Source organism: Rosa rugosa, chromosome 7, assembly GCF_958449725.1.
Source record: "Rosa rugosa chromosome 7, drRosRugo1.1, whole genome shotgun sequence".
In the NCBI taxonomy this organism is placed as follows: domain Eukaryota; kingdom Viridiplantae; phylum Streptophyta; class Magnoliopsida; order Rosales; family Rosaceae; genus Rosa; species Rosa rugosa.
The window spans coordinates 16,718,274-16,740,242 of NC_084826.1; the positions used below are offsets into that span (position 1 = coordinate 16,718,274).

Here is a 21,969-nt window from a genome sequence, read left to right on the forward strand (position 1 = left end):
CAAAAAGTTAAGTGTTATTTGCTTATTTCCCATTGCAATGATGGGGTCTCTATGAGATCTAAGATTTGTAGCCTCAAATTCTAGGTGTCATGTCATGTAAGCAAATACAAATTTTATTTTTAATTCCACATAATATATCTTGCCACATCATACTATTGCAACACCAACTTTACCATTTTTTATGGGGTTTTGTCCATTTACCCCATTTCTAGGGATTTTTTTCTCCCTCACCCCATTAAGTTTTTTTAATTCCCTCTTACCCAATACACTCTAAGGGAGTCTTCCCTAATACCCCATTAAGATTTTTTTTTTGTTTTTAATTTTTTTTTAATACCATTTTACCCCTCACCCCTTTGTTACTTAGAGAGAGAGAGAGAAAATGGAAGAGAGAGAAACTATATGAGACTTCGCCGGAGCCCGTCACCGGCCGCCGGATTCCGGTCAACTTTCGCCGGAATCCGGTCACCGGTCGCCGGATTCCGGCCAACTTTCGCCGCCCACCGGAAATTGCTGAAAATCTCACCGGAAAGTTTTTTTGCCCCTAATAGACATCTATTGCCCCCTAATAGAGGGGCAATAGACGTCTATTGCCCCCTAATAGACGTCTATTGACCCCTAATAGACGTCTATTGCCCCCTAATAGACGTCTATTGGCCCCCAATAGACGACTATCAGCCATGTATTGCCCCCAATAGACGACTATCAGCCATGTATTGCCCCCAAGTAGACGTCTATTGCCCCTCAATAGAAGTTTAGATTACCAAAATGGTAATTAATCTTCCTAAAACTACACAAATAAAACTTTGATTAAAGAAAAAAAATGAGGAGATTACATCAATTCAAAACGTCTATTGCCCCCCAATAGACGACTATTAGCCATGTATTGCCCCCCAATAGACGTCTATTGCCCTCCAATAGAACTTTCGGTAGCTGAAATGAGAATTTATATTCCTAAAATTAGACAAATAAAACTTTGATTAAAGAAAAAAACGAAGAGATTATATTAATTGAAAAGCGCCTATTGCCCCCCAATAGACGTCTACTGCCCCCAATAGACATTCAAAAAAAAAAATTTCACTTTCTGTCTGCCCCATTACTTAAAAAAAAAAAAAAAAAAAAAAAACAACTGCTTTGGGCACCCAAGTCAAGAGCGCGACCAAGACCACCGGATCGAAGCACCTCTGGAGCTCGCCGCTGACTTCTCTCACCTCTCCGAATCTCCAGTCCTCGTCGGAGTTGCGAAGAGCCGCGCTGCAGGTGAAGCAAGGGAGCGGGCGAGCGGCGCCGGATCTGGGGAACACGCCGGCATGGAGCTGGTGACGTTGGAATGGTCTGAAGAACGAAGCAACCTGAATTAGATTCGATTCGAGCTTATGGTTGCAGCGAAAAAGCCGACATTGAGCTGGTGAGGTTGCCAGAATTCGTTCATGGTGGTTGAGATAGGAAGTTGAATCGGAGAAGATTGATGGAGGAAGTCGGCGAGCTCGTCGGTGAATGAACCTCGATCAACATCTGCTGGATCTGCTTGGAGATTGGGAGTTGAATCGGAGAAGATCGATGGAGGAAATCGGCGACATCGCTCCAGTCAGTCGGCGCCGGAAGTAGAGAGAGAGAGAGTCGACGTCTGGGGAAAGAGAGAATGAGTGGCAGTTCTTGTAATTCATTAATTGAGTTAAGGGTATAATGATAATTTGCCGTCAAATTGTGTATGTGGGAATAAAAATCTGTTGCTGGGGTAAGTGAGATATTTTTTGTTCATTTTGGTGCTTTTGGTCAAGAACCCTTTTTTTATTTCCTTTTAGATGTTAGGGGGTGAATCAATGACATTAATGAATTTAATTAGGTGACGAAAAATAATATGATGAATTATGTATTAATTTAAGGGATATGTCTATAGATTCTTTGACCAATATTTGTCTTCATTTAATTAATTCTTTCCTATCATTTTTCTTTCCAAATAGCATTTAGTGTCAACAAATCAGCATTAACTTTTCTTTCCAAACATTGATTAATTTCATCCAAAAAAAATAGACGTGTTTTAGGCTTTAAGGGCAGAATGGGAATCAGAAAAATTAAAAACTGACTTTTTTTAACATCACCTCATTATTCATAAAAACTAAATTAATATTATTAACAGTTTATTATGGACCTTTTTATCAAGTGGGAAACTAGGTGACATTTTTATCATTTCACTCTCTAATGTGACCTTTTCCATCATTTTCCCTTTAATAAATTGAATTTGGAAAATGCATCATGTCCAAATTAAGAGGTAAAACTCAAATCTAACGTTTATTATATATAATCATATGAATATGTATTTTTCATATTATATTTTCAAATTTTACTGAGTTCAAATTCATATACATGTGTTATGCAAATCCATTGATCGAATGTATGTGCAAATCTATTGACTGAACTACATTAAATGTTTTCTATTCTTTCTCTATTTTTTTATCAAAATTTTTTTTCTATTCTTGATTGAAGAAAAATTGTTGTTTAAGTTGTATAATGAAAAAAAAAAATTTAGAAGAAAACTAAAATAATTTAGCATCATTAGATTTTTTGGAATGATAAGATAGTCTATTTCTCAAGAATTACATAGCATGATATGACAAATAGGTAATGTGTGTAAGTGACATGACATGACACCTAGAATTGAGGCCACAAATTTTAGGCTTCATTAATGAGACCACAAATCATTTTACATTTACTCGCGATGGCATGCAGTGCATAGAGTTGGAAAGAATTGTTATATAACAAGGATAACAAGGCTGCCTTAGCTAATGCGTGTCTGGCACTTCGATCGGAAAGAGCAAGAATTCTTGTATATATCTAACAAGTCGTTTTCACTGGAAACCAGTTGAGATCATCTTAAAAATAAAAATTCCACTCACTCACTAATTATAACTATACTAAAACCCAACTCGCTAGAAGACAAACAAAATGAACAGTGACGCGACCATTGTACCCCTCTCTTGCCTGATGTTTTACGAAACTGTCCCTCCAGCTGTTCAATTTTTGTGGCACCGATTGGCTTCGGCCTGGTAGTCTGGCACTGTGTCTTTGCTCCACAGACGTGTGTGACAGAGAGAGTGAGGGGCTCTACTTTCATGCAGAAAGAGAGTGAGAGACACATAGCCAAGGGAGTAGAGGAAAAAGTTCCAATTTTCTTTCATATTGCAAGAACAGCAACATCCAATATGAAACTTTCCGTTCGATATCTCTGGTAATTCCCTTTGTGCCCGGATCGATTAGTCGCCAGAGTTCTGTTCTTGGTCCTCAACTTTTATTTTATTAGTTCTGATATTCACGATGTATCTCAATCTATTGGTTTCTGTAGTGGGAAAGGGTGAGTTTTTATTGGGATTTTCGATCAGCAAAGCATATGTTTCTCTCTGAATTTTGGTTTTTCAGTTTCTTTTTCCGTCATTTTTTTTTCTGGGTTTTGAAATTTGATGCTTGGTTGATTCGTGTAGTGGGAAAGATTGGGCTTTTATTGAAATTTTTCATCAACAAGGAGTTAGCTATGTATTGTTGAAATTGAATAGGTCCTATGTATTTGTCTTTGCAACATTGTTTCAAGAACTACGTAAGTGGAAGTGGAAATTGTTTGGTTTTTATTAATTACTATTCCTTATAAACTGATTAATATTATTGGGTTTTAAAAATCTGATCTCAGGGTTTTAGGGCAAAATACATTTGTTTTTGATTCTTTGATTTTGTATAATCTCTAGGATGTCTTGGATGTTACTTTTGGTTGTGTTTCAGTCAAAACTATGAATTCCAAGAAGTATTGTGTCGTCCGAAAAAGGGAGTTGTCTTGCCACTATTCACATGTAATGTTATAGGTGAATAGTAATCATTTTATGTATGGTATATGTGGATTGTGTTTTTGTGAGTGACATAGATTAATGTTATTTAATTGTTTGTTGTTATTTAGTTACAATGCAGGCGCAGAAAGAGGCTCCTCCAGACATGCAATGCATGGACACTTAGTTTCTCCTTCAGAGTGTAAAAACCAATGATGGTGCAACTCCAAAGGATATTACTCCAGAAGTGGTAGTTACATTACACAATATTGTGAATAATGATGTGTGTGGGTTCTTTATGTCAAATGCTATTCATTTGTGTTATTGTGGGAGATACTTACAAATCTATAGATACTTCAGTTTTAATCGACAACGAGTCAAGTTTTAATCTTTCCCTAAGACAGTTACCCCTTTTGTTTTTCAAGTGTTTGAAATTGTATTTGATAGTTTTGTTTGGATAAAATCTGTTTTGCAGGAAGAACGTGAGTTCCTTATTCTGTCAACTATGGTATGATGGCATGAACCATCATGTAAGTTTCATATCGTTTGGTTTCATAATGTGAGTGTCTACATGCTTGCTTAAACGTTAGAGTTTGTCGTTGTATATGCATTGCTTTGTTTTTCTCTTCTTAGGCTTATTCATTTGACTTCCTCTGTCGAATACAAATAAGTTTGATAATGAATTAACCTCTTTCTATGTTGTTGAATGAAATGTTCAGATTCTGGGTTACCTCTGCACATACATTTCACAAGCATGTTACCAAAGCTGTATAAGGATGTTATAAATATAAGAACAGATAGTGTTTTTGCACTGACATTATCTGATATAACCAAGGGAAATTGTTCTGATTATGATCTTGATGGTAAACCAGGTTTTTACAATTGGAACGTGTGAAGATTCGATATTGTGATGGAGGTTCACCTGCTGGAGATGCAGTATATAAGAATTGCGTACTAATTTGCTCTTCAACCAATGTTTCCTTTATCTTTTACTACATTCTTAATTTTCAATGTTTTATAGCAATGTTGCCCCAAAATGACAATGGATAGATCTTGAAATAACAGATCATTTCTTTGCATGTAGATGTGAATGCGCGTGTGAAATGAATGACAGACATCGTTGCTCTATTTCAGAGGGTAAAAGCTTTGGGAAGCCATCATTCTTGATCTTCTACCTAAAGGTTTAGGAAAGGCGTATAAGGTAAAGCGATCTCTAATTTTGCTACGTATATATTGATCCTACATGCTGCTATTCAGATGCTTATTATTCCATCTCTTTTCTAGGCTTAGTTATCAGGTTGCTCTGAACATGATGATTTATTTAAGTATGCAAATCAATTTAGTTAGACTGCAGGCTGACTTTCTTAACATATCAAGTGCATGTTCCTACATATTAAGCTTCTATGGACTATTATATTTTTCTTTTTGGAATCTGTAATGTCATCTCAGACACCGGTTGACAAATTTTAAGCTTTCTTAATCACTATACCTTATACAGTATTTGTATTGCCGACCCAGAAAGGTTTAGCTGTTGTAATTTCTTTTCTATACTCTTTACTGATCAAGAGTTGTTAATATTGAAAGCAACTATATAATATTTCAAAGCTTGATATTACTTGACCATTAGATAATATTCATATACAATGATATGGGTCACAATTGTGAAAGATAGCAACTTTATTTGGCACGACTTGATTACCTTTATCCCGCAGCGACGCGCGGGTTTGTTTACTAGTACAATCTATTCGCTTTCTTCATTAGCAAATTTCATGAATTCCGAGGTGAATACAAGCACAAATTCCTAACAAATTCATAAACATTAATAGAAGCAGTCTGACCTCATTGAGCATAAGCCTAGCTCAAATGACCATGTCACCAATAGTCACTCTTCGTCCACAAGTGTACGTCCAGAGCTTCCATGCTCGCTTTCTCACACCAGAAGGTATCTTATCGTTCTCGACAGCACCACAGGGTCTACACGGTGTCTTGAAGATTGAACCTTCGAGGCAAAGGCCTGAAAAGGGGTACTGTTGTGGATGCCCCTCGTTTAATTGGGCCCCTGGCTGTCGTAACCAATCTTGCTGCATTTATGAATGTATCTTTGTAGAATCATATGTCTAGCGCCTAAACACTGTTTTAGATCCATCATTTTATCGAACAGATGATGAAGTACGGCCATCCCCATAGTGGAAGCTCCAAATAGAGTTTCATCATGTCACATGTCTAAAAGCTCCATTTTAACTTGGTTTTGCTGATTGATCATCTCCAAATCCCACCACCCCACAAGACATGCTGTTAAAATGATAAATTACAGGATAAAAAATGAGTTTTAACCATTTTGTTTACAGCTTCATGTCTCCAGCTTTCAGCCTCTAATATAGACCCTAACATGCCTTTCTTGCAATCAAGTCCTCAAAGAAAATAATGATTGAGCACGATAACTGAAAATGTCCACATATTTATCCATCAACCAACCTATTATATGTAGCAAGCAGATCAGGTATAAATCCCCTATCAAGCATCTCATCCACCACCACTTTCACCGATTCTTTTTCCCTTCTCTTGAATACCCAACCACCAAAATAAGCCATGCCGTCTAGCTCCAAGCCTTTACTCAAAGACAACAACCTAAGGTTATCAGCTTCCTCAGTTCTCCCCAAATTGCAAAGATCTTGAAGGAGGCAATTAAAAATCACAATATCTGGAATCATACCCTCTTCAAGCATCCTTTCCATCACTTCTAAAGGTTCATCGATCCTCGCTGACCTCCTCAAACCCTCAACCAAAGTGTTACGAGCAATCAATAAGCTCGGAACATTTCTTGTCCTCCACAGCTCATCCACCACCTCCAACGCTCTACCCAAATTTCTTTTCCTACAAAGCACTTCAACAAGACCATAATAATCATACAATCTAGCTAGGCAACACATTGATTGATTTCAAAGACCTTGTGTGGGTTGTGTCCCTTCTGGCTTGCTTCGCAAGTCAACACACAGTACGTCCAGTTTCGCTCCTGGCTTTAAGTGCTTGCATGGGAGCGAGAAAAAACAAAAGGTAAAAACCACTACCGGGTCACTCCAGAGTCCAGAGTTGGCAGACTGAAAAAAAATAGGGTACGTCGTTGGATAATGACGTGCTTCAATGAGGTTGTCTGAAAAAAACCATTACTAAACCAACACCTCACACGTGCGGCCAAAAAAGCTTATGATTCTCATGAAATTAAAATTTGTGACACAAAATTTGAGAGCTAGATTATGATATTTTAACATCTTTTCAAAGCAACAAAAATGATTACAAATCTATTCGATCTCTTTTATTGAATGAGCTTAAAACAACATATCACGGATATTGAGCAAAAAGACGCACACATCATCTATTAAATTGTAAGATACTTAACAAGATACAAATAAACTTAATATGATACTAAATCTATTTATGGGTACATTTAGAAACAGAGATGCTATCCAAAGTGTCTAGCTAGCTAGTTGTACAATCAGTTGGCTGGAAGGAGACAGTCTTGTTATCTAGGTCATATCCTACCAAGTAGTTTATCTGTGCCCAATTGCCATAGATTCCGACACCGCTACTTGGGGAGAATGCTAAGCAAACAGTCTCATCATCCATCCTAATAAAAGTGTTGGTAGATTTTAGCTTCACATCTGCACCATTAAAATGGAGAGTGACATTGGGGCCAGGAAGAATATCATATTTAGTCAAGAAACAAAGTCCAGAACCAGTCGGATCTTGCTTCACCTCCAGATATCGATCTTTAAGTGCCTCTCTAATTGCTGATTTGAACCTGTCATAAAGCAACTCCGGTAAGTACGTTAAGGTAGTCCCTGAGTCTATGATCATGTTACCCTTAAAGGCCTTGGCATCTGCATCAAGTGTGATATTGTTGGCTCCAACACTAATGCCTTGAAGCTCAAGGTAATAAAAGGTCTGAGTGGCGCTATCACCTGTCGAAAGCAAAGGGGTGGTGACCACTTCAGGACCTGATGAAGTATTAAGTCGACCAAAATACATCTTGCTTGAGGAGATTGGATTAGAGTTATTAGACAGGAAAGACATTGTAGGATTAGGAACCAAGCAATGAGAGAAATATTTCCCGCCAACCAAATAAGCCCCTATTTGGGAGATAAACGACACAGCTCCGCGGCCTAATCCAACAATTCCTGACTCGATCCCACTGAACACTCCTCCATTATGGTGTCCGCAACCAAATATAGTGGGAATGGATGTGGAATCCAAAGTAACAGTGTCCAGGGATAGATTTCCTGTGGTATGAGACCCGTCACCATATGAATATTGATAGTCACAAGAGCTTGAATTACTGGAACAAGAGGCGGCTCCGCTTAGCAGATTACATTCGTCGGACATACAAGAGAGCTCTCTATAAGTTGATGAATAAGCTGGATCGAAGAGAGGAGGGTTTTGCTCGAAACATTCCCTGCATGGCATGCATTGTGTCCATATAAGATCGCTTCCGGTGTCAGCAATTCCAATGAAAGTTCTTGGTGGTGTACCTATTGATATGTTCACCAGGTACTCTCCTTGGCTATAGATTAGATGATCAGGCGATCCATCTTCTGATGAGATGAAACGGTTGATGCGATCACGTGAACGTCGCAAGGCATTGCTTACTCGTTGCCATTTAGTTAACGACGAATTGTATAAGGGAGAAGATGGTGTGTCACGATGGATCATGTTGAGGCTAATTACATCGCCATGGTGAGGGACATTATCTTGTGCGTGAGAGATAACTAAGAGAGAGATAATAACAATCGAAGTTGCAAAGGTGGAAAGCGAATGATATGGCGTCGCCATAAGAACTAATGGAGAAGATTATAGGACAGTAATACAGACTGGTGAAGCGATCGAGGAACTCTGGTATAGGACAATGAAGGGATTGTGGCCTATTTATAGGAGAAGGAAGGTCGGATAATCTTGGGAATCAAGAAACCAGAAGCCCTTCTTTGGGTCTGAAGTCTGAACCAGCTAAAGCTTTGCCTTTTCCATTAGTCTCAAGATATATATTGAAATCTTTCAAATTTTCCTATTTTGAAAGATGTTTCTGTACCTTCTTCCTGTTTCTTGATTCGGATTTACGTTTCCTTTTTCAAGTGTTGTTCTGATTTCTGATTTTGCTTTCCCGTTTACTATTGCCTAGGCCGATTAGGTGATCAGCTGTATAGATGTAATTGTTCAATAAAAAGTCAAATGTTATTTGCTTATCTCCCGTTTATTCACGATGGCGGTGCATAGAGTTGGAGAATTGTTATCTAACAACGTTGACAAGAGTTGGAGCAAGAATATCAAATTTGGCTACTCAAATTAATTAGAAACATTATTTAATTTTACAAATCCATTTACAATTAAGCAGGGATGGAGCTAGCTATGTCAATTAATTAGAGGTATCGCAGCAACCCCCTGGCCTGGTGTCAATAGTCGGTGCATCTCCATTTTTTAAACATGAAATTTTTATTGTACTATATAAAAACTCTCACAAAGAAAGGAAATTATACTATCGATAACGCTATAATATTTGAATGAATTGTGAATACAAATTTTAGTTTTTCTATATATCTTAACCTTCTATGCTTATTCCCCTCAACAAAATACAACCACCAAAATCCCCCCAAAATTAAAAAAAAAAAAAGAGGTTCCTTGGAGCCTTAGGAAATATTTTTGAAAGTAACTATCTCCAAGAAGCCTTCAGTATCAGAAGCGAGAGCCTCATTGAGCATAAAATTAGCTCAAACGGCCATGTCACCAATAGCTCTTCTTCCACAAGTGTCTAGAGCTTCCATTGCTTGCTTTCTCACATGAGAAGGGATCTTATCGTTCTCGACAGCACCACCAGGCCTATAAGTGGTGGTGGTGTCTTGAAGACTTGAACCTTTGAGGCAAAGGCAGGGAAAAGGGCTTCATTTAGACCCCTGGCCATCGTAACCAATCTTGCTGTATTAATGAAATTGTAGAATCATATGTCCGGCGCCTAGACATTGTTTTAGGTTCATCCAGTTATCGAATAGATGATGAAGTATTGTCATCCCCGTTGTGGAAGCTCCAAATAGACTTTCATCATGCAGCATTCTAAAAGCTCCATTATAAGCAAAGACTGAGCCATACTCATTTCAACTTGGTTTGGCTGATTGATCGTCTCCAAATCCCACCACACCAGAAGACATGCTGTTAAAATGATAAATTACAGTATAAAAAAGGAGTGTAACCATTTTGTTTACAGTTTCATGTCTCCAGCCTTCAACCTCTGATATAGACCCTAACATGCCATTTTTGCAATCAAGTCCTCAGAGAAAATCATGATTGAGATAAATAACTGAAAATGCCCACATATTCATCCATCAACCAACCTATTATACGTAGCAAGATCAGGTATAAATCCCATATCCAGCATCTCATCCACCACCACTTTCACCTCCTTCTTTTTCCCTTCTCTTGAATACCCAGACACCAAAATGGTATATGCCATGCCGTCTAGCTCCAAGCCTTTACTCGAAGACAACAACCTAAGGTTATCGGCTTCGTCAGTTCTCCCCAAATTGCAAAGATCTTGAAGGAGGCAATTAAAAGTCACAAAATCTGGAACCATACCCTCTTCAAGCATCCTTTCCATCACTTCTAAAGCCTCATCAATCCTCGCCGACCTCCTCAAACCCTCAACCAAAGTGGTACAAGCAATCAAGCTCGGAACATTTCCTGTCCTCCACAGCTCATCCACAACCTCCAACGCTCTCCCCGAATTTCTTTCCCCACAAAGCACTTCAACAAGACCATAATAATCATACAACCTAGGCAACACTCCTTTCCTCGAAAAATCAATCAACAGCTCACACGCCACCTCAACCCGACCTTCTCTACAAAGTCCATCAACCAAAATCTCACAAGTCACACTCGAAAACTTGCACCCAAACTCAATCATCTCATAAGCCATCTCAATCCCATCCTCAACCTTCCTCTCCCTAAAGAACCCCTTAATCAAAGTATTGAAACTAACCACATTGGGACTACACCCCTTCTCCCTCATCTCCTTAAACAACTCCAAAGCCAACCCGAATTGCGAGTTTCGACAATAACCACTAATCAAAATATTAAAAGTAAACACATCAGCCTTAACTCTATCCCTAACCATCTTCTCATAAAACCCCAAAGCCTTATCATGTGCCCCACATTTCACAAACCCATTAATCACAATGTTATAAACCACAACACTAGGCTTCCCATCAATCAATTTCCTCATGGAATCAAAAGCACCAACAGCATCACCCAACCTCCCTACTCTACAATAAGCACTAATCGCAAATTTGAAAATGGGTTCTGTTCTGGGGCAAGAGAAAATACCATCGGAACAAGGGCATGGGTTCGAAACCATGAAACCGATGAGATGGCCCAGCTCGGCGAAGCGGTCGGTGGTTGCGAGAGTGCAGACCATCCATTCGAAAGTGGAGTGGTCGTGGCGGAAGGAGTCGACGGAGGAGGCCCAGTTGAAGACGTGGAAGTCGAAATGGGTGAAGGTGGGGTGGTGGTGGAGCTTGGACTTGAGGAAATGGAGGAGGGTTTTGGGGGAGAGAGGTGGGTTTTTGATGTGGGTTTTGATGAAGGTGAGGAGGTGGGTGTGGGTGTGGTTTGAGGTGTGGGAGAGAGTGACGATTGGGGAAGGTGGTGGTGATGGGTGTTGTGGGGGTTTTGGGAGAGATGGGTTTGGGATCGGAGACAGCTGTGGGAGTGTTGGAGGCTTTTGCTCCAGTAAAGGTATCAGCTTTGGTTTTCGGAACCTCCTCATCATATCACCAACAATGGCTTCTGTCTTGGTTTAGCCATGGCTGGTTTTAAAGGGAAGAGCTGTTTTGACCAAAATGCCCCGCCTTTGTGATATAAAACAAGACGGGAAGAGAGAAAAAAATCCCCAATTTTGAAGCACAATGAGAGTCGAGAGCCTCAGTTCTTCTTTGAGCAGCTCTTTGATTTTCGGTGCAAAGAAGCTTGATGGGTCTAGGCCATCTGCAACGTTCAGTAAGTTTCTGCTTCCGTTTTTGGTCTGTAACTCTTTGTGTGCAATAATAACTTAGAACCCATTTTTGTTGTTGTTTGGTTATAGGGTTTAGGCGAGTACCCATAAGCTGTGCTGTTCGTTTCCGACCCTGCATTGATATACACAAGGTATTGGAGATTCAAAGTTCAAATCTTTTGGGACTTGACTCTTTTGTGTATTGTTGCATTTGTGTGATTGTTTTGTGGGTTTTTGGTTATAGGGGAAAGTGAAACAGATTGTTGGGTCGACGCTTTCAGATTCGAAGGAAGATGGGCCTGCTCTGGTTACCAATTTCGAGTCGGATAAGTCGGCGGGGGAGTATGCAAGGATGTATAAGGAAGATGGGCTTACAGGTGGCCATGTGATAATGCTGGGAGCAGACCCTTTGAGTAGAGCTGCGGCCATTGAAGCTCTGCATGCTTATCCTGGTGGGTCTTTAGCTGCCTTCTTGTTATTGTGATTCTTTTGCTCTTTTATACATTTTAAATCGATTCTCCCCTGATTCCATTGATGTGATAATAAGCAGAGATGGTGGTTCTTTTTGGATTGTTCTATTAGGTTCAGTAAAATGTTACCTAGTGCAGTGCAAATACACTTTTATCTTTGGTCGGTAGTAACATGGCTGGATATAATAGTTGAATCAGATTAAAGATTGTAACTTGTAATTATCAGGATTGTGAGGTTTAGGGAAACTCTGATATCAAAGAGATGCTAACTTCTGCAAAAGGATCAGCTTTCTCAATATTTACTGCATATACTGAGATTAGTAAGAACCTTGGGAGTATGCTATTTCACTTTGTTCTCTATGGGTTGATGATATGTTTAAAACTTACAGATTTTCCTCTGCTGAACTTGCTGCGAGGACTGGTATAATTTAGGTGGTTTGCAAGTAGGAGGTGGGATTAATTCAGATAATTCTTTGCAGTACATAGAAGAAGGGGCTAGCCATGTCATTGTCACTTCTGTGAGTTTTGTTTTTCTCCTCTTTTTAAATTGAAAAACCATGTATTCTTGTTTAGAACAATTGATATCAGGAAAACATTTTCTTAAACTTGTCTTGGTTTTCTTGCAGTATGTATTTAATAATGGGCAAATGGACCTTGAAAGGCTTAAAGATCTTGTTCGTGTTGTTGGAAAAGAAAGGCTTGTTTTAGACCTTAGCTGCAGAAAGAGGGTATGAAGTCAATCCAGAATTATACCTCCTATGTCCTTCATTTGCTCACTTTCTTTACGTGGCTAAGCAGTCTCAATGGACTGTATTCTTGAGCAGTTTTTATTATTTCCTTTGAAATATTAGTTTATTAAAACTCAGATTGTATCATTGATGCTAGAACAGAATGAATGAGGTTTTGCATATATTATCAAAACTATTGTATTTCCCTTCTTGAGTGTTTTTCAAGTCCCTTGTATTTCCCTTCTTGAGTGTTTTTCAAGTCCCGTGTTTTGCATATGCATCTGTCACACATTCGCCTGCTCATTAATTTATACGTTCAAGTCCCTCTTTTATGTGTTGGCCTTAATATTTATCTGGTCTTTCATGTCCAGGAAGGTAAATATGCAATTGTAACTGATAGATGGCAAAAGTTCAGTGATGTGTATCTTGACAAGAAAATATTAGACTTCCTTGCCAAGTACGCAGATGAGTTTCTGGTACATGGTGTCGATGTTGAAGGGAAAAAGTAAGTCATATTTATTGCCATACATGTTTCATTACCACAATACATACACATATAAGTGCGACAGAAATGTATATATTTAAATAAATGCTCATGAAAACCATTTCCTTGTGAGGCTTTTTTTATTTTGTCTGGTTCATTGTATGTTCACACTTCTTTTGCTGTTATCAAGAAAACATTGTTTACCAATAAATTAGAATAGTTGAGGAAATTTGATGGATTCCCAAATTATAAATTACTACTGATTTTACTTTTTATCAAGCAAAGAGTTGGTTCAATTAGACTAATATGCATATTTGTGAATATAGTTATGGTTTTTGATTGTTCTTTCATTTCTAAGGGGTTGAATTTGAAGAAGGTACACTTTTAGGTCAGCTTCATTTGTAATTTCAGATTTACTTAAGTGCTAGCCCTAAATGTTTAGAATGGCCATGGGGATTGTATCAAGCCATTTCCAGATGGTGTCAGTTGAGTTGAATACTGCTAGAGGCTGACATTCTGTATCTTAAAATGTTGACTGATATGAATAGCCTGCTTGGGGTGAAAGCATACATATCATCTTGCCTGATGTTGATCCAGACAAAATATTAGTTATAAACCTAAACATATGATTGTCAAGAACTTCGGCCACTTTGTAGCTCAGTATTAAAATTCCCTGTTGTAGGCAGTTGACAACCATATAATTTGGCACAAGTAGCCCCCCAACCTGACAATTGAAATTTGGAACATAAAATTTAATTTGCTCCTTAATTGTCAAGATTATCTCATTTTTGCTTTTGTTTATGCAGACTGGGGATTGATGAAGAGCTTGTGGAGTTGCTTGGCAAACATTCTCCGGTTGGTAACCTATTGTGACACATTTATCATTGCTCCACAATTAATTTTCCTATGTATCTCCACAATTAATTTTCCCATGTATCTCCACATCTATCTAGATAACCATTGAAAGTTTTATGTTCCACCAAACACAGAATAAAATTTAGTTGAAACCATGCATGCTTCGTAACCAGAAAACTCAAAAAATTGTATTTTGTCATCCAAAACATTTGTATACTAAGTTGCTAATGAATGCTGATTAAAATGGGAGAATTGCCGGGCAGATGACCACACCGTAGGTAAAAGCCCTCAAACACTAAATAATTCTCTTTGAGCCAAAATGTGTGAAGCACTACTGTTATACTAGAACTGTTGACCTAGGTGTCAACATTTATAAATTGTTGCTTTATGCTATTATAGTATTGTTACATGTGTAAATTACTGATATGCTATGTGATTTTGGTGCCAGATTCCTGTAACTTATGCTGGTGGTGTCACAGTAATGGCTGATTTAGAGAGGATAAAAGTGGCAGGGCTAGGACATGTGGATGTTACTGTCGGCAGCGCTTTGGATGTTTTCGGGGGCAACTTGCCATACAAAGAAGTCGTTGCTTGGCATACTCAGCAGGAAGCATTGACTGTTTAGTATCTCCCTATGATCTGTTGGTGTGCAAGCCTGTGCAGTATTTGATATCTAGTTGATTGTGGCTTATATATCTTGAAATGCCAAGGGGACTGAACTCCGTCTGTAACTTAGAATAAGAGGTCTTGTTGTACCCTATGAATAAAAGTAGTAATTTTTGGGGAAATTAAGTTGAATTGAAAACTTGCAACAGCTAATGTGTGAAACTGACTTTGGAAAAGCCTGATTGAGATGTTGTTTTGCCCCTCCCACATTTCAAAGCACCCTCTCAAGGGCGTGTTTGATTTAATGACTTGCTATTGCATTACCCTTTATTTATTTATTTGTTTTTGTTGAGCCATTACACGCTAAAAGAAGGGAAAAACTCACAAACAGTACCTGAACTACTGGCCACTAATAACTTTCGTACCTCAAGTTCAAAAAATATCAGATTGGTACCTGGACTTTTAACCCCGACCCAATATTGGTACCTGAGAACAGTAAAATCGTTAACTGGGTTAACTTTTGAAGGGTAAATCTGTCCTTCCACTGTTCATCTTCTCCAAAACTCTCTCCTCTCTCTGCAATCTCAGATTTTTTCTTCTTCACACAAAGATGGAGCTTTTTCATTTTCATATCTAATGACAGAATCATCCACCATTCAAAGGCTACACCGTCATCAATTTCAAGTGGAGACAGAGAGCTTGTGGACGAACCATGCGGGGAGCGAATTGCGGGTTCGGGTTGAAGGACCCGACCCGAGTGGAGGCATAGAGCTTGTAACGGTAATAGCCGTGGCCTTCACCGCCAGAGAGGAAAGCGTAGTCCGGATTATCCTGCTGCTTCTCTCGAATCATGGCTTTGAAGTCAGGTCCGTTCTTGGCGGAGTACTCGACGAGCTTGTTGATCCGTTTGTGGAGCTCCGGTGATCGGAGGAGGAGGGTCGGCGTGGAAAGGAGGGGGGACGAGCGGAGGGGGGAGGTGGTGGGGGGAGAAGGCAGCCGTACGTGGGAGAGAACCTGGGGCGACGGTTGCTGCTGCAAGTGGGGTGGTTGGAGAATTGCTGGAGGGGTGGGTGTGGCCATTGCTGTGCATTGGCCATTGCTAGGTGACGAAAAATGAGGTCCTGGTGCAATTGAATCATAATAATTCGGAGAAATTGAATTATAATGATTAGAAGGGGTTGCCCAAGGAGATGGTGATTGTGATGTTGGTGGTGGTGAGTAGTCAGACGAAGGAGGTGATGGTGTAGGTTGTGGTGAGGGAGAGTAAGATGAAGGAGGTGATGGTGGTGGTGGTGGTGGTGGTGATAGATGTGACGGATGTGATGGGGATGGGGCGGCGGTGAATGTACTGGTGGAGAGTAGCGAGGTGAAGATGGTGGCGGTGGTGATGACAAAGTTGTGGGTGGGAGTGTTGGAGTAGTTTTGTTACACGTACATGTTGGTGGTGGTGGAGGTTAAGCTTTGTAGTAGCAGTATTATTACACGGTGGTGAAGGCGGTGGAGGTGGAGGTAGAGAGAGTTTTGGAGAAGATGAACAGTGGAAGAACAGATTTACCCTTCAAAAGTTAACCCAGTTAACGATTTTACTGTTCTCAGGTACCAATATTGGGTCGGGGTTAAAAGTCTATGTACCAATCTGATATTTTTTGAACTTGAGGTACGAAAGTTATTAGTGGCCAGTAGTTCATGTACAGTTTGTGAGTTTTTCCCCTAAAAGAATGAGTTTGGATTTTCAGAAATATGTTGTTGATATAAATCCAAAGTTCAAATTATTTCAGAACTATGTTTTTGATACAAATCTAAAGTTCAAATTGTTTCACTGATTCAGTCTAAACCCCAACACAGCAGCAGAGGATGCATCATATATGGATTATTTCAGAACTATGAGTTCAAATTGTTTCACTGATTCAGTCTAAATGGATTATTTCAGAACTATGTTTTTGATACAAATCCAAAGTTCAAATTGTTTCACTGATTCAGTCTAAACCCCAACACAACAGTAGAGGATACATCATATATGGCTTATGTCCCACCTCATCTATTAGCATAAAGCTAGGATTATGGTATATATGCTACGTTGTAATCGGGTTACATATCGAGTTATCTTTCTGTTATGTCAAATTAAAGAGAGGAGTCAATAGTGTACTCTTTGCTAGTTGGTGCTTGTTAGAATACATGTTTTCTGTGAAGATTCCTGATATTAATTCGGGAAATACTCTTCAGGGGTTTAGGCTCAATGTCCCCCCCCCTTCCCATATTCGGCAGTTTGATTAATTAAGGATTGAGGTCAACCGGACCAGCTCTTTATTAAAAAATAATCCCTTAATAGTTGAGGTTTTTTTTTTTTTTTTTTCAAAAATAAACCATATACACATATATAATTATCAAGTATAGTAATTCTAACCATGGATCGATCAAATTAGACATCAAATATCCAAAAGTCAACCATCAAACCCTAGAATACAAGGAGAAAGATAAATTAAGCCGTTTCGTAGTCGTCGTCGTGAAATTTCAGAATAACACCTGTTGAGGCAAAACTCGAAGGAGAGAGTTGCGGTAAGTTTCTTCCTATTTGTTTGCCAAACAAGGAATATTTCATGTGGAATTTCTAAACTGAGCAAAATGTGATCTCCCCCATATAATCTTTTATCCAAACACTGCCTAAATGAATCTGACAGAAGTTCTCTTCATGGCCATTTTCTTAACCAACTCTTGGAAGATGTCCATCAGTTCAATCGGCCACTTAACACGATACACATAGGAGATGTCGTACTCTCATTATGATCTCATATAACCTATGCAACTCAATGACAAAGAATATGTGAATATGTTTAGTTTCCTACAATATTTCATGCTTAGTGCGTATTCAACTGATTGTAATGCCCGAGAAAAAAAAAAAGGCTATTTGCTTCGATGGTCTTGAAGCTAGTTAGGTTACTAAAACATATTTAAAACAGAAACGACATGACTTGATAAACTTGTTATGTAAATCATGTAAATCAGGTGTGGTGTTTAGTGCCAATAGGAATCATGTGCGCCGTTGCTAGCAGCAAAAAAAAGAGCACTATCCAGCAAATTGGTGCAAACTCAGTTAACCTGCAAATATATATATACTCATCTTTTTGGGCAAGTATCGAAAATACCAACAATTAAATTGTTACTTTCATGCTATTATAGTATTATTACATGGGCAAATTACTCATGTGCTATGTGATTTGGGTGCCAGATTCCTGTAACTTATGCTGGTGGTGTCACGGTAATTGCTGATTTAGAGAGGATAAAAGTGGCTGATTTAGAAGCATTGACTGTTTAATATCTCCCTATGATCTGTTGGTGTGCAGTATTTGATATCTAGTTGATTGTCCAAGGGGAGTTCAGTTATCTGTAAGACTGTAACTTTGGATAAAAGGTCTTGTTGTACGTACCCTATGAAGAATTGAATAGAAGTAGTAATTTTTGAGGAAATTAAGTTGAATTGAAAACTTGCAACAGCTTTATATGTGAAACTGAGTTTGGAAGCCTGATTGAGATGCTGTTTTACCCCTCCCACATTTAAAAGTACTCTGTTGAGAGGTGGATTTTTGAGTTAATAACTTGCTAAATCAAGTTTTGCATTATAATCCTATATATTTATTTATTTTTGCTGAACTTTTACACACTCTAAAAGAATGAGTTGGAATTTTCAAACTCAATTCGTACAGCTATTTTTTTTTATACAAATACAAGTTTAAAATGCTTCACTGATTTCTTCTGCATCAAATTGATAATCACCGCTATCTGGATTATGTTGCACATTCTCATCATTAATTACTAAATGAATGTGGCGGCCCTTCCCTCATATGTTTAGTTCCCTACAATATTTCATGTTTGGTGTACAATATTTCATGTTTGGTGTGTACACTAAACATTTAATTAACTGTAATGCTTGAAAAAAAAAATAATACACTAGTAACTTGTATGGTATTGTAACTAGTTAGGTTACTAAAACACATTTAAAACACAAAAAACATGACTTGATAAACTTGTTCTGTAAATCATGTCAATCAGGTGTTCTCTGATCATGTCAATCAGGTGTCCAAGGCCCCAAGGGGTTAGTGCCCATGCTAGCAGCACAAAAAGAGTAGTATCCAGCAAATTGGCGCAAACTCAGGGCCATACCTGCAAAAATACTCATCTTTTTGGGCAAGTATCGAAAATACCAACAATTACGGGGGCGAATCTGATAGTCAAAAAGAATTATTCCCGGGAAAATCGTAACCACACTCCACGAGTGATTCTCAAAACTCCCAAAACCCTCGTCTTTCTCCCTCTGCAACTCAAAATTCAAAAACCCAAAACCAGAAAAATGCTTCTTCACCAAGCTCCAATGTTCACCTGTACTACTCCCCTCTCACGAAACCCTAACCGACTCACCGCCACAATCTCCATGGCCGCCGACCGCGCCGCCGTCCCGTCTCCGCCGCAGCGGAAAAGGACCGTGTCCGCTCTCGAAGCCCGAATCTCCCTCGTCGCCGCTCTCGCCGCCCAAGCCTCCACCGTCTCGCAGCGACGTAAATGTTCAAATCCATTCTTCTTTGATTTTCAGGTTTAATTCGTTCCGATTTGGTTTTAACATTTGCTGATTTGTTTCTTGTTGTTGCAGTTTTGCTCGATTTGGCCACCGAGACGGCCAAGTACGTCTTCCCCAAGCAGTTTGAGGCTCGGACTCTCGAGGAAGCTCTCATGTCAGGTATTGTTTACGGTTGATTCCGATTCCGATTCCCGCTACTTTTGCTGTTAGTGATAGAGTTATGTGTTTTTGTTTGCATTTTTTTTTGAAATTTAGTTGTGCTTATTTTTCTTCAGTTCCGGACCTGGAAACGGTGAAGTTCAAAGTGTTGAGTAGGAGAGACCAGTATGAGATTAGAGAAGTTGAGGTACTAATCGTATTATTGAAAGTTCACTATTTTGAATTCTTTTGCTATGTTTAGGTTTTTTGTGATTATTGAATTCAGTTGTTGTGATTTGTGTGAAATCAGCCTTACTTTATAGCAGAGGTGACAATGCCTGGAAAGAGTGGTTTTGATTTGAATGGTGCTTCGCAATCGTTCAATGTCTTAGCTGAATACCTGTTTGGTAAGGTACTCTGAAATTTCTTCCCTTTTACTTTTGAGGATTTTTTTTGTTCTCCTAATGGTTTAGTATATAAGGTTTTGTCTTAATGAATCACTTGATACCGATTTGTTTTTCATTCAACTGGTACCTTGTTCTTCTGCTTTTCCAGAATACCACAAAGGAGAAAATGGAGATGACAACACCGGTTTTTACCCGTAAAGCTCAATCTGACGGAGAGAAAATGGAAATGACAACTCCAGTGATAACAAAGAGGGTACATTCTTCTCCATGCTTCCTATGTTAGTATTTAGTACTATCTGCAGACTGCAGTTGATTTTATGCTTTTATGAGCAATCTCCTTCCTTTTATCGTGACCTATTTTAACTATAATGTGTAATAGGTGGAAAATGAAGATAAGTGGCAGATGTCCTTTGTCATGCCCTCAAAATACGGTGCCAATTTGCCATTGCCTAAAGATCCATCTGTAAAGGTCAAAGAGGTTCCAAAGAAATTAGTTGCAGTTGTTGCCTTTTCTGGTCAGTCCTCTCCTTAAACATATTGGCTATATGCATAAATTTGAGTTTGTTGCAGATTATACATGATTGTGTTTGTAATTAAATACTTATCTGGGTATTCATACAAGTAATTTGAGCGTAAGCAAATTTGCATGAAGTTTTTTGCTTTTGTACTTTGAATTTAGATAGATAACACAATTGCATGAAACACATGATAGTAATTGTAGCTTTAATTGGAAAGAGATAGTTTGTGATTTGATAAGTCTAGAATTGTCAACTGCTTCTTGACAAAGGTTTTATTATATTCTTGATGTAAATCAGGTTTTGTCACTGATGAGGAAATTAAGCAACGGGAATCCAAGTTAAGGGAAGCTTTGAAAGATGATAGACAGTTCCAAGTGAAGCAGGGCACTTCAGTGGAAGTTGCACAGGTGAGTTCATTAACCCAATCATTTTGATGGAAAGTGATAGAATAGTCTATTTTAGGGTGATTGATGTACACACAGTATTCTTGAATTCTTAGTTACATCTTTCCCCTTTAATGTGATTGCAGTATAACCCACCATTTACGCTTCCATTTCAACGGCGTAATGAGATCAGTCTGGAAGTTGAAAGTAAAGAGGAATAATACTTTCTATTATCTAACAGAAAATTTACAATCTTGCGGTCTATCAACTACAACATCTCTCCTGTAAAGAAACTAAAGTCAGCTGGTTGGTTATCTCCTCAATCAAACTATGTAATATCGTACAGCATTTGAATAGTCATAGGGATTAGGAAATGCATAAAGATTATGACATACCAGTCTTATGTTTCAATGACAAGCATATGTTTGGGATGGACAGTTCCTCAATATATTCTTTACTAGCACCATATTTCTTCGGATTCTATTAAATTGTAATATGTAAAACAAGCATATATTGCAAGAGCGCACTTGTAAATAAACGCCTGAGTTTTGTTTAATACCTTGCCATTGTCTTCCTCTTTAAGTTGTTTCCTTTGGCATAATGATAGTTTTATATATACATTGTTCATACTAATGAATATCACATAAAGTTCAGTTGATTGACTTGATAAACTTGTTAATACAAAACACTGGGACTAAATTAAATAGTATGTGAAACGTATATGTTACTGCATATACCCATGTCATCCCATATATAAAAGTAGCCACTACAAATAAGTGTCCAGTCTTTTCTATAGGAGCCAAACTTACTAATGGCATCTGAGTCAATCATAAGGCTTTGTAGTGGACAGAATTTACATAGTGGACCTTGAATATATTACCATCCACTGAGATCCAAAGTGGATCTTATTTGCCCTCTTTTTTGTTCAAAGAAAATTACATGTCATAAATTAATAAATTGGATTTCAATAGC

General features: G+C 38.5%; 6 protein-coding genes and 1 long non-coding RNA gene across 7 annotated transcripts; 3 read left to right on the forward strand and 4 right to left on the reverse strand.

The window, feature by feature from the left end:
- The first annotated feature begins 2,938 nt into the window (after positions 1-2,938).
- On the forward strand, positions 2,939-5,329 carry LOC133720065 (uncharacterized). Its single transcript, XR_009851657.1, has 5 exons — positions 2,939-3,226; positions 3,952-4,059; positions 4,285-4,339; positions 4,682-4,760; positions 4,894-5,329. It is a non-coding gene; the product is annotated as an uncharacterized LOC133720065 (long non-coding RNA).
- A 939-nt stretch (positions 5,330-6,268) lies between these two features.
- LOC133722928 (pentatricopeptide repeat-containing protein At2g36240-like) lies at positions 6,269-6,739 on the reverse strand. Its single transcript, XM_062149775.1, has one exon. It carries the CDS (start codon positions 6,737-6,739, stop codon positions 6,269-6,271), a length of 471 nt encoding a protein of 156 aa, XP_062005759.1.
- A 547-nt stretch (positions 6,740-7,286) lies between these two features.
- On the reverse strand, positions 7,287-8,636 carry LOC133722929 (aspartic proteinase CDR1-like). Its single transcript, XM_062149776.1, has one exon. The coding sequence runs from the start codon at positions 8,634-8,636 to the stop codon at positions 7,287-7,289; it is 1,350 nt and encodes a 449-aa protein (XP_062005760.1).
- A 704-nt stretch (positions 8,637-9,340) lies between these two features.
- LOC133721309 (pentatricopeptide repeat-containing protein At2g36240-like) lies at positions 9,341-11,619 on the reverse strand. The gene has a single exon (XM_062147882.1). It carries the CDS (start codon positions 11,614-11,616, stop codon positions 10,168-10,170), a length of 1,449 nt encoding a protein of 482 aa, XP_062003866.1. The 5' UTR covers positions 11,617-11,619; the 3' UTR covers positions 9,341-10,167.
- Positions 11,620-11,688: 69 nt separating this feature from the next.
- Positions 11,689-15,286, forward strand: LOC133721310 (1-(5-phosphoribosyl)-5-[(5-phosphoribosylamino)methylideneamino] imidazole-4-carboxamide isomerase, chloroplastic-like). The gene is made up of 8 exons (XM_062147883.1): positions 11,689-11,843; positions 11,929-11,990; positions 12,083-12,290; positions 12,741-12,826; positions 12,935-13,036; positions 13,408-13,541; positions 14,327-14,375; positions 14,824-15,286. The coding sequence occupies exons 1-8, from the start codon at positions 11,753-11,755 to the stop codon at positions 14,998-15,000; spliced, it is 909 nt and encodes a 302-aa protein (XP_062003867.1). The 5' UTR covers positions 11,689-11,752; the 3' UTR covers positions 15,001-15,286.
- Positions 15,287-15,644: 358 nt separating this feature from the next.
- Positions 15,645-16,061, reverse strand: LOC133722930 (uncharacterized). The gene has a single exon (XM_062149777.1). It carries the CDS (start codon positions 16,059-16,061, stop codon positions 15,645-15,647), a length of 417 nt encoding a protein of 138 aa, XP_062005761.1.
- A 3,175-nt stretch (positions 16,062-19,236) lies between these two features.
- Positions 19,237-21,553, forward strand: LOC133722536 (heme-binding-like protein At3g10130, chloroplastic). Its single transcript, XM_062149418.1, has 8 exons — positions 19,237-19,531; positions 19,624-19,710; positions 19,827-19,897; positions 20,000-20,101; positions 20,245-20,349; positions 20,476-20,611; positions 20,912-21,021; positions 21,144-21,553. Exons 1-8 carry the CDS (start codon positions 19,327-19,329, stop codon positions 21,216-21,218), a joined length of 891 nt encoding a protein of 296 aa, XP_062005402.1. The 5' UTR covers positions 19,237-19,326; the 3' UTR covers positions 21,219-21,553.
- Positions 21,554-21,969: the final 416 nt, after the last annotated feature.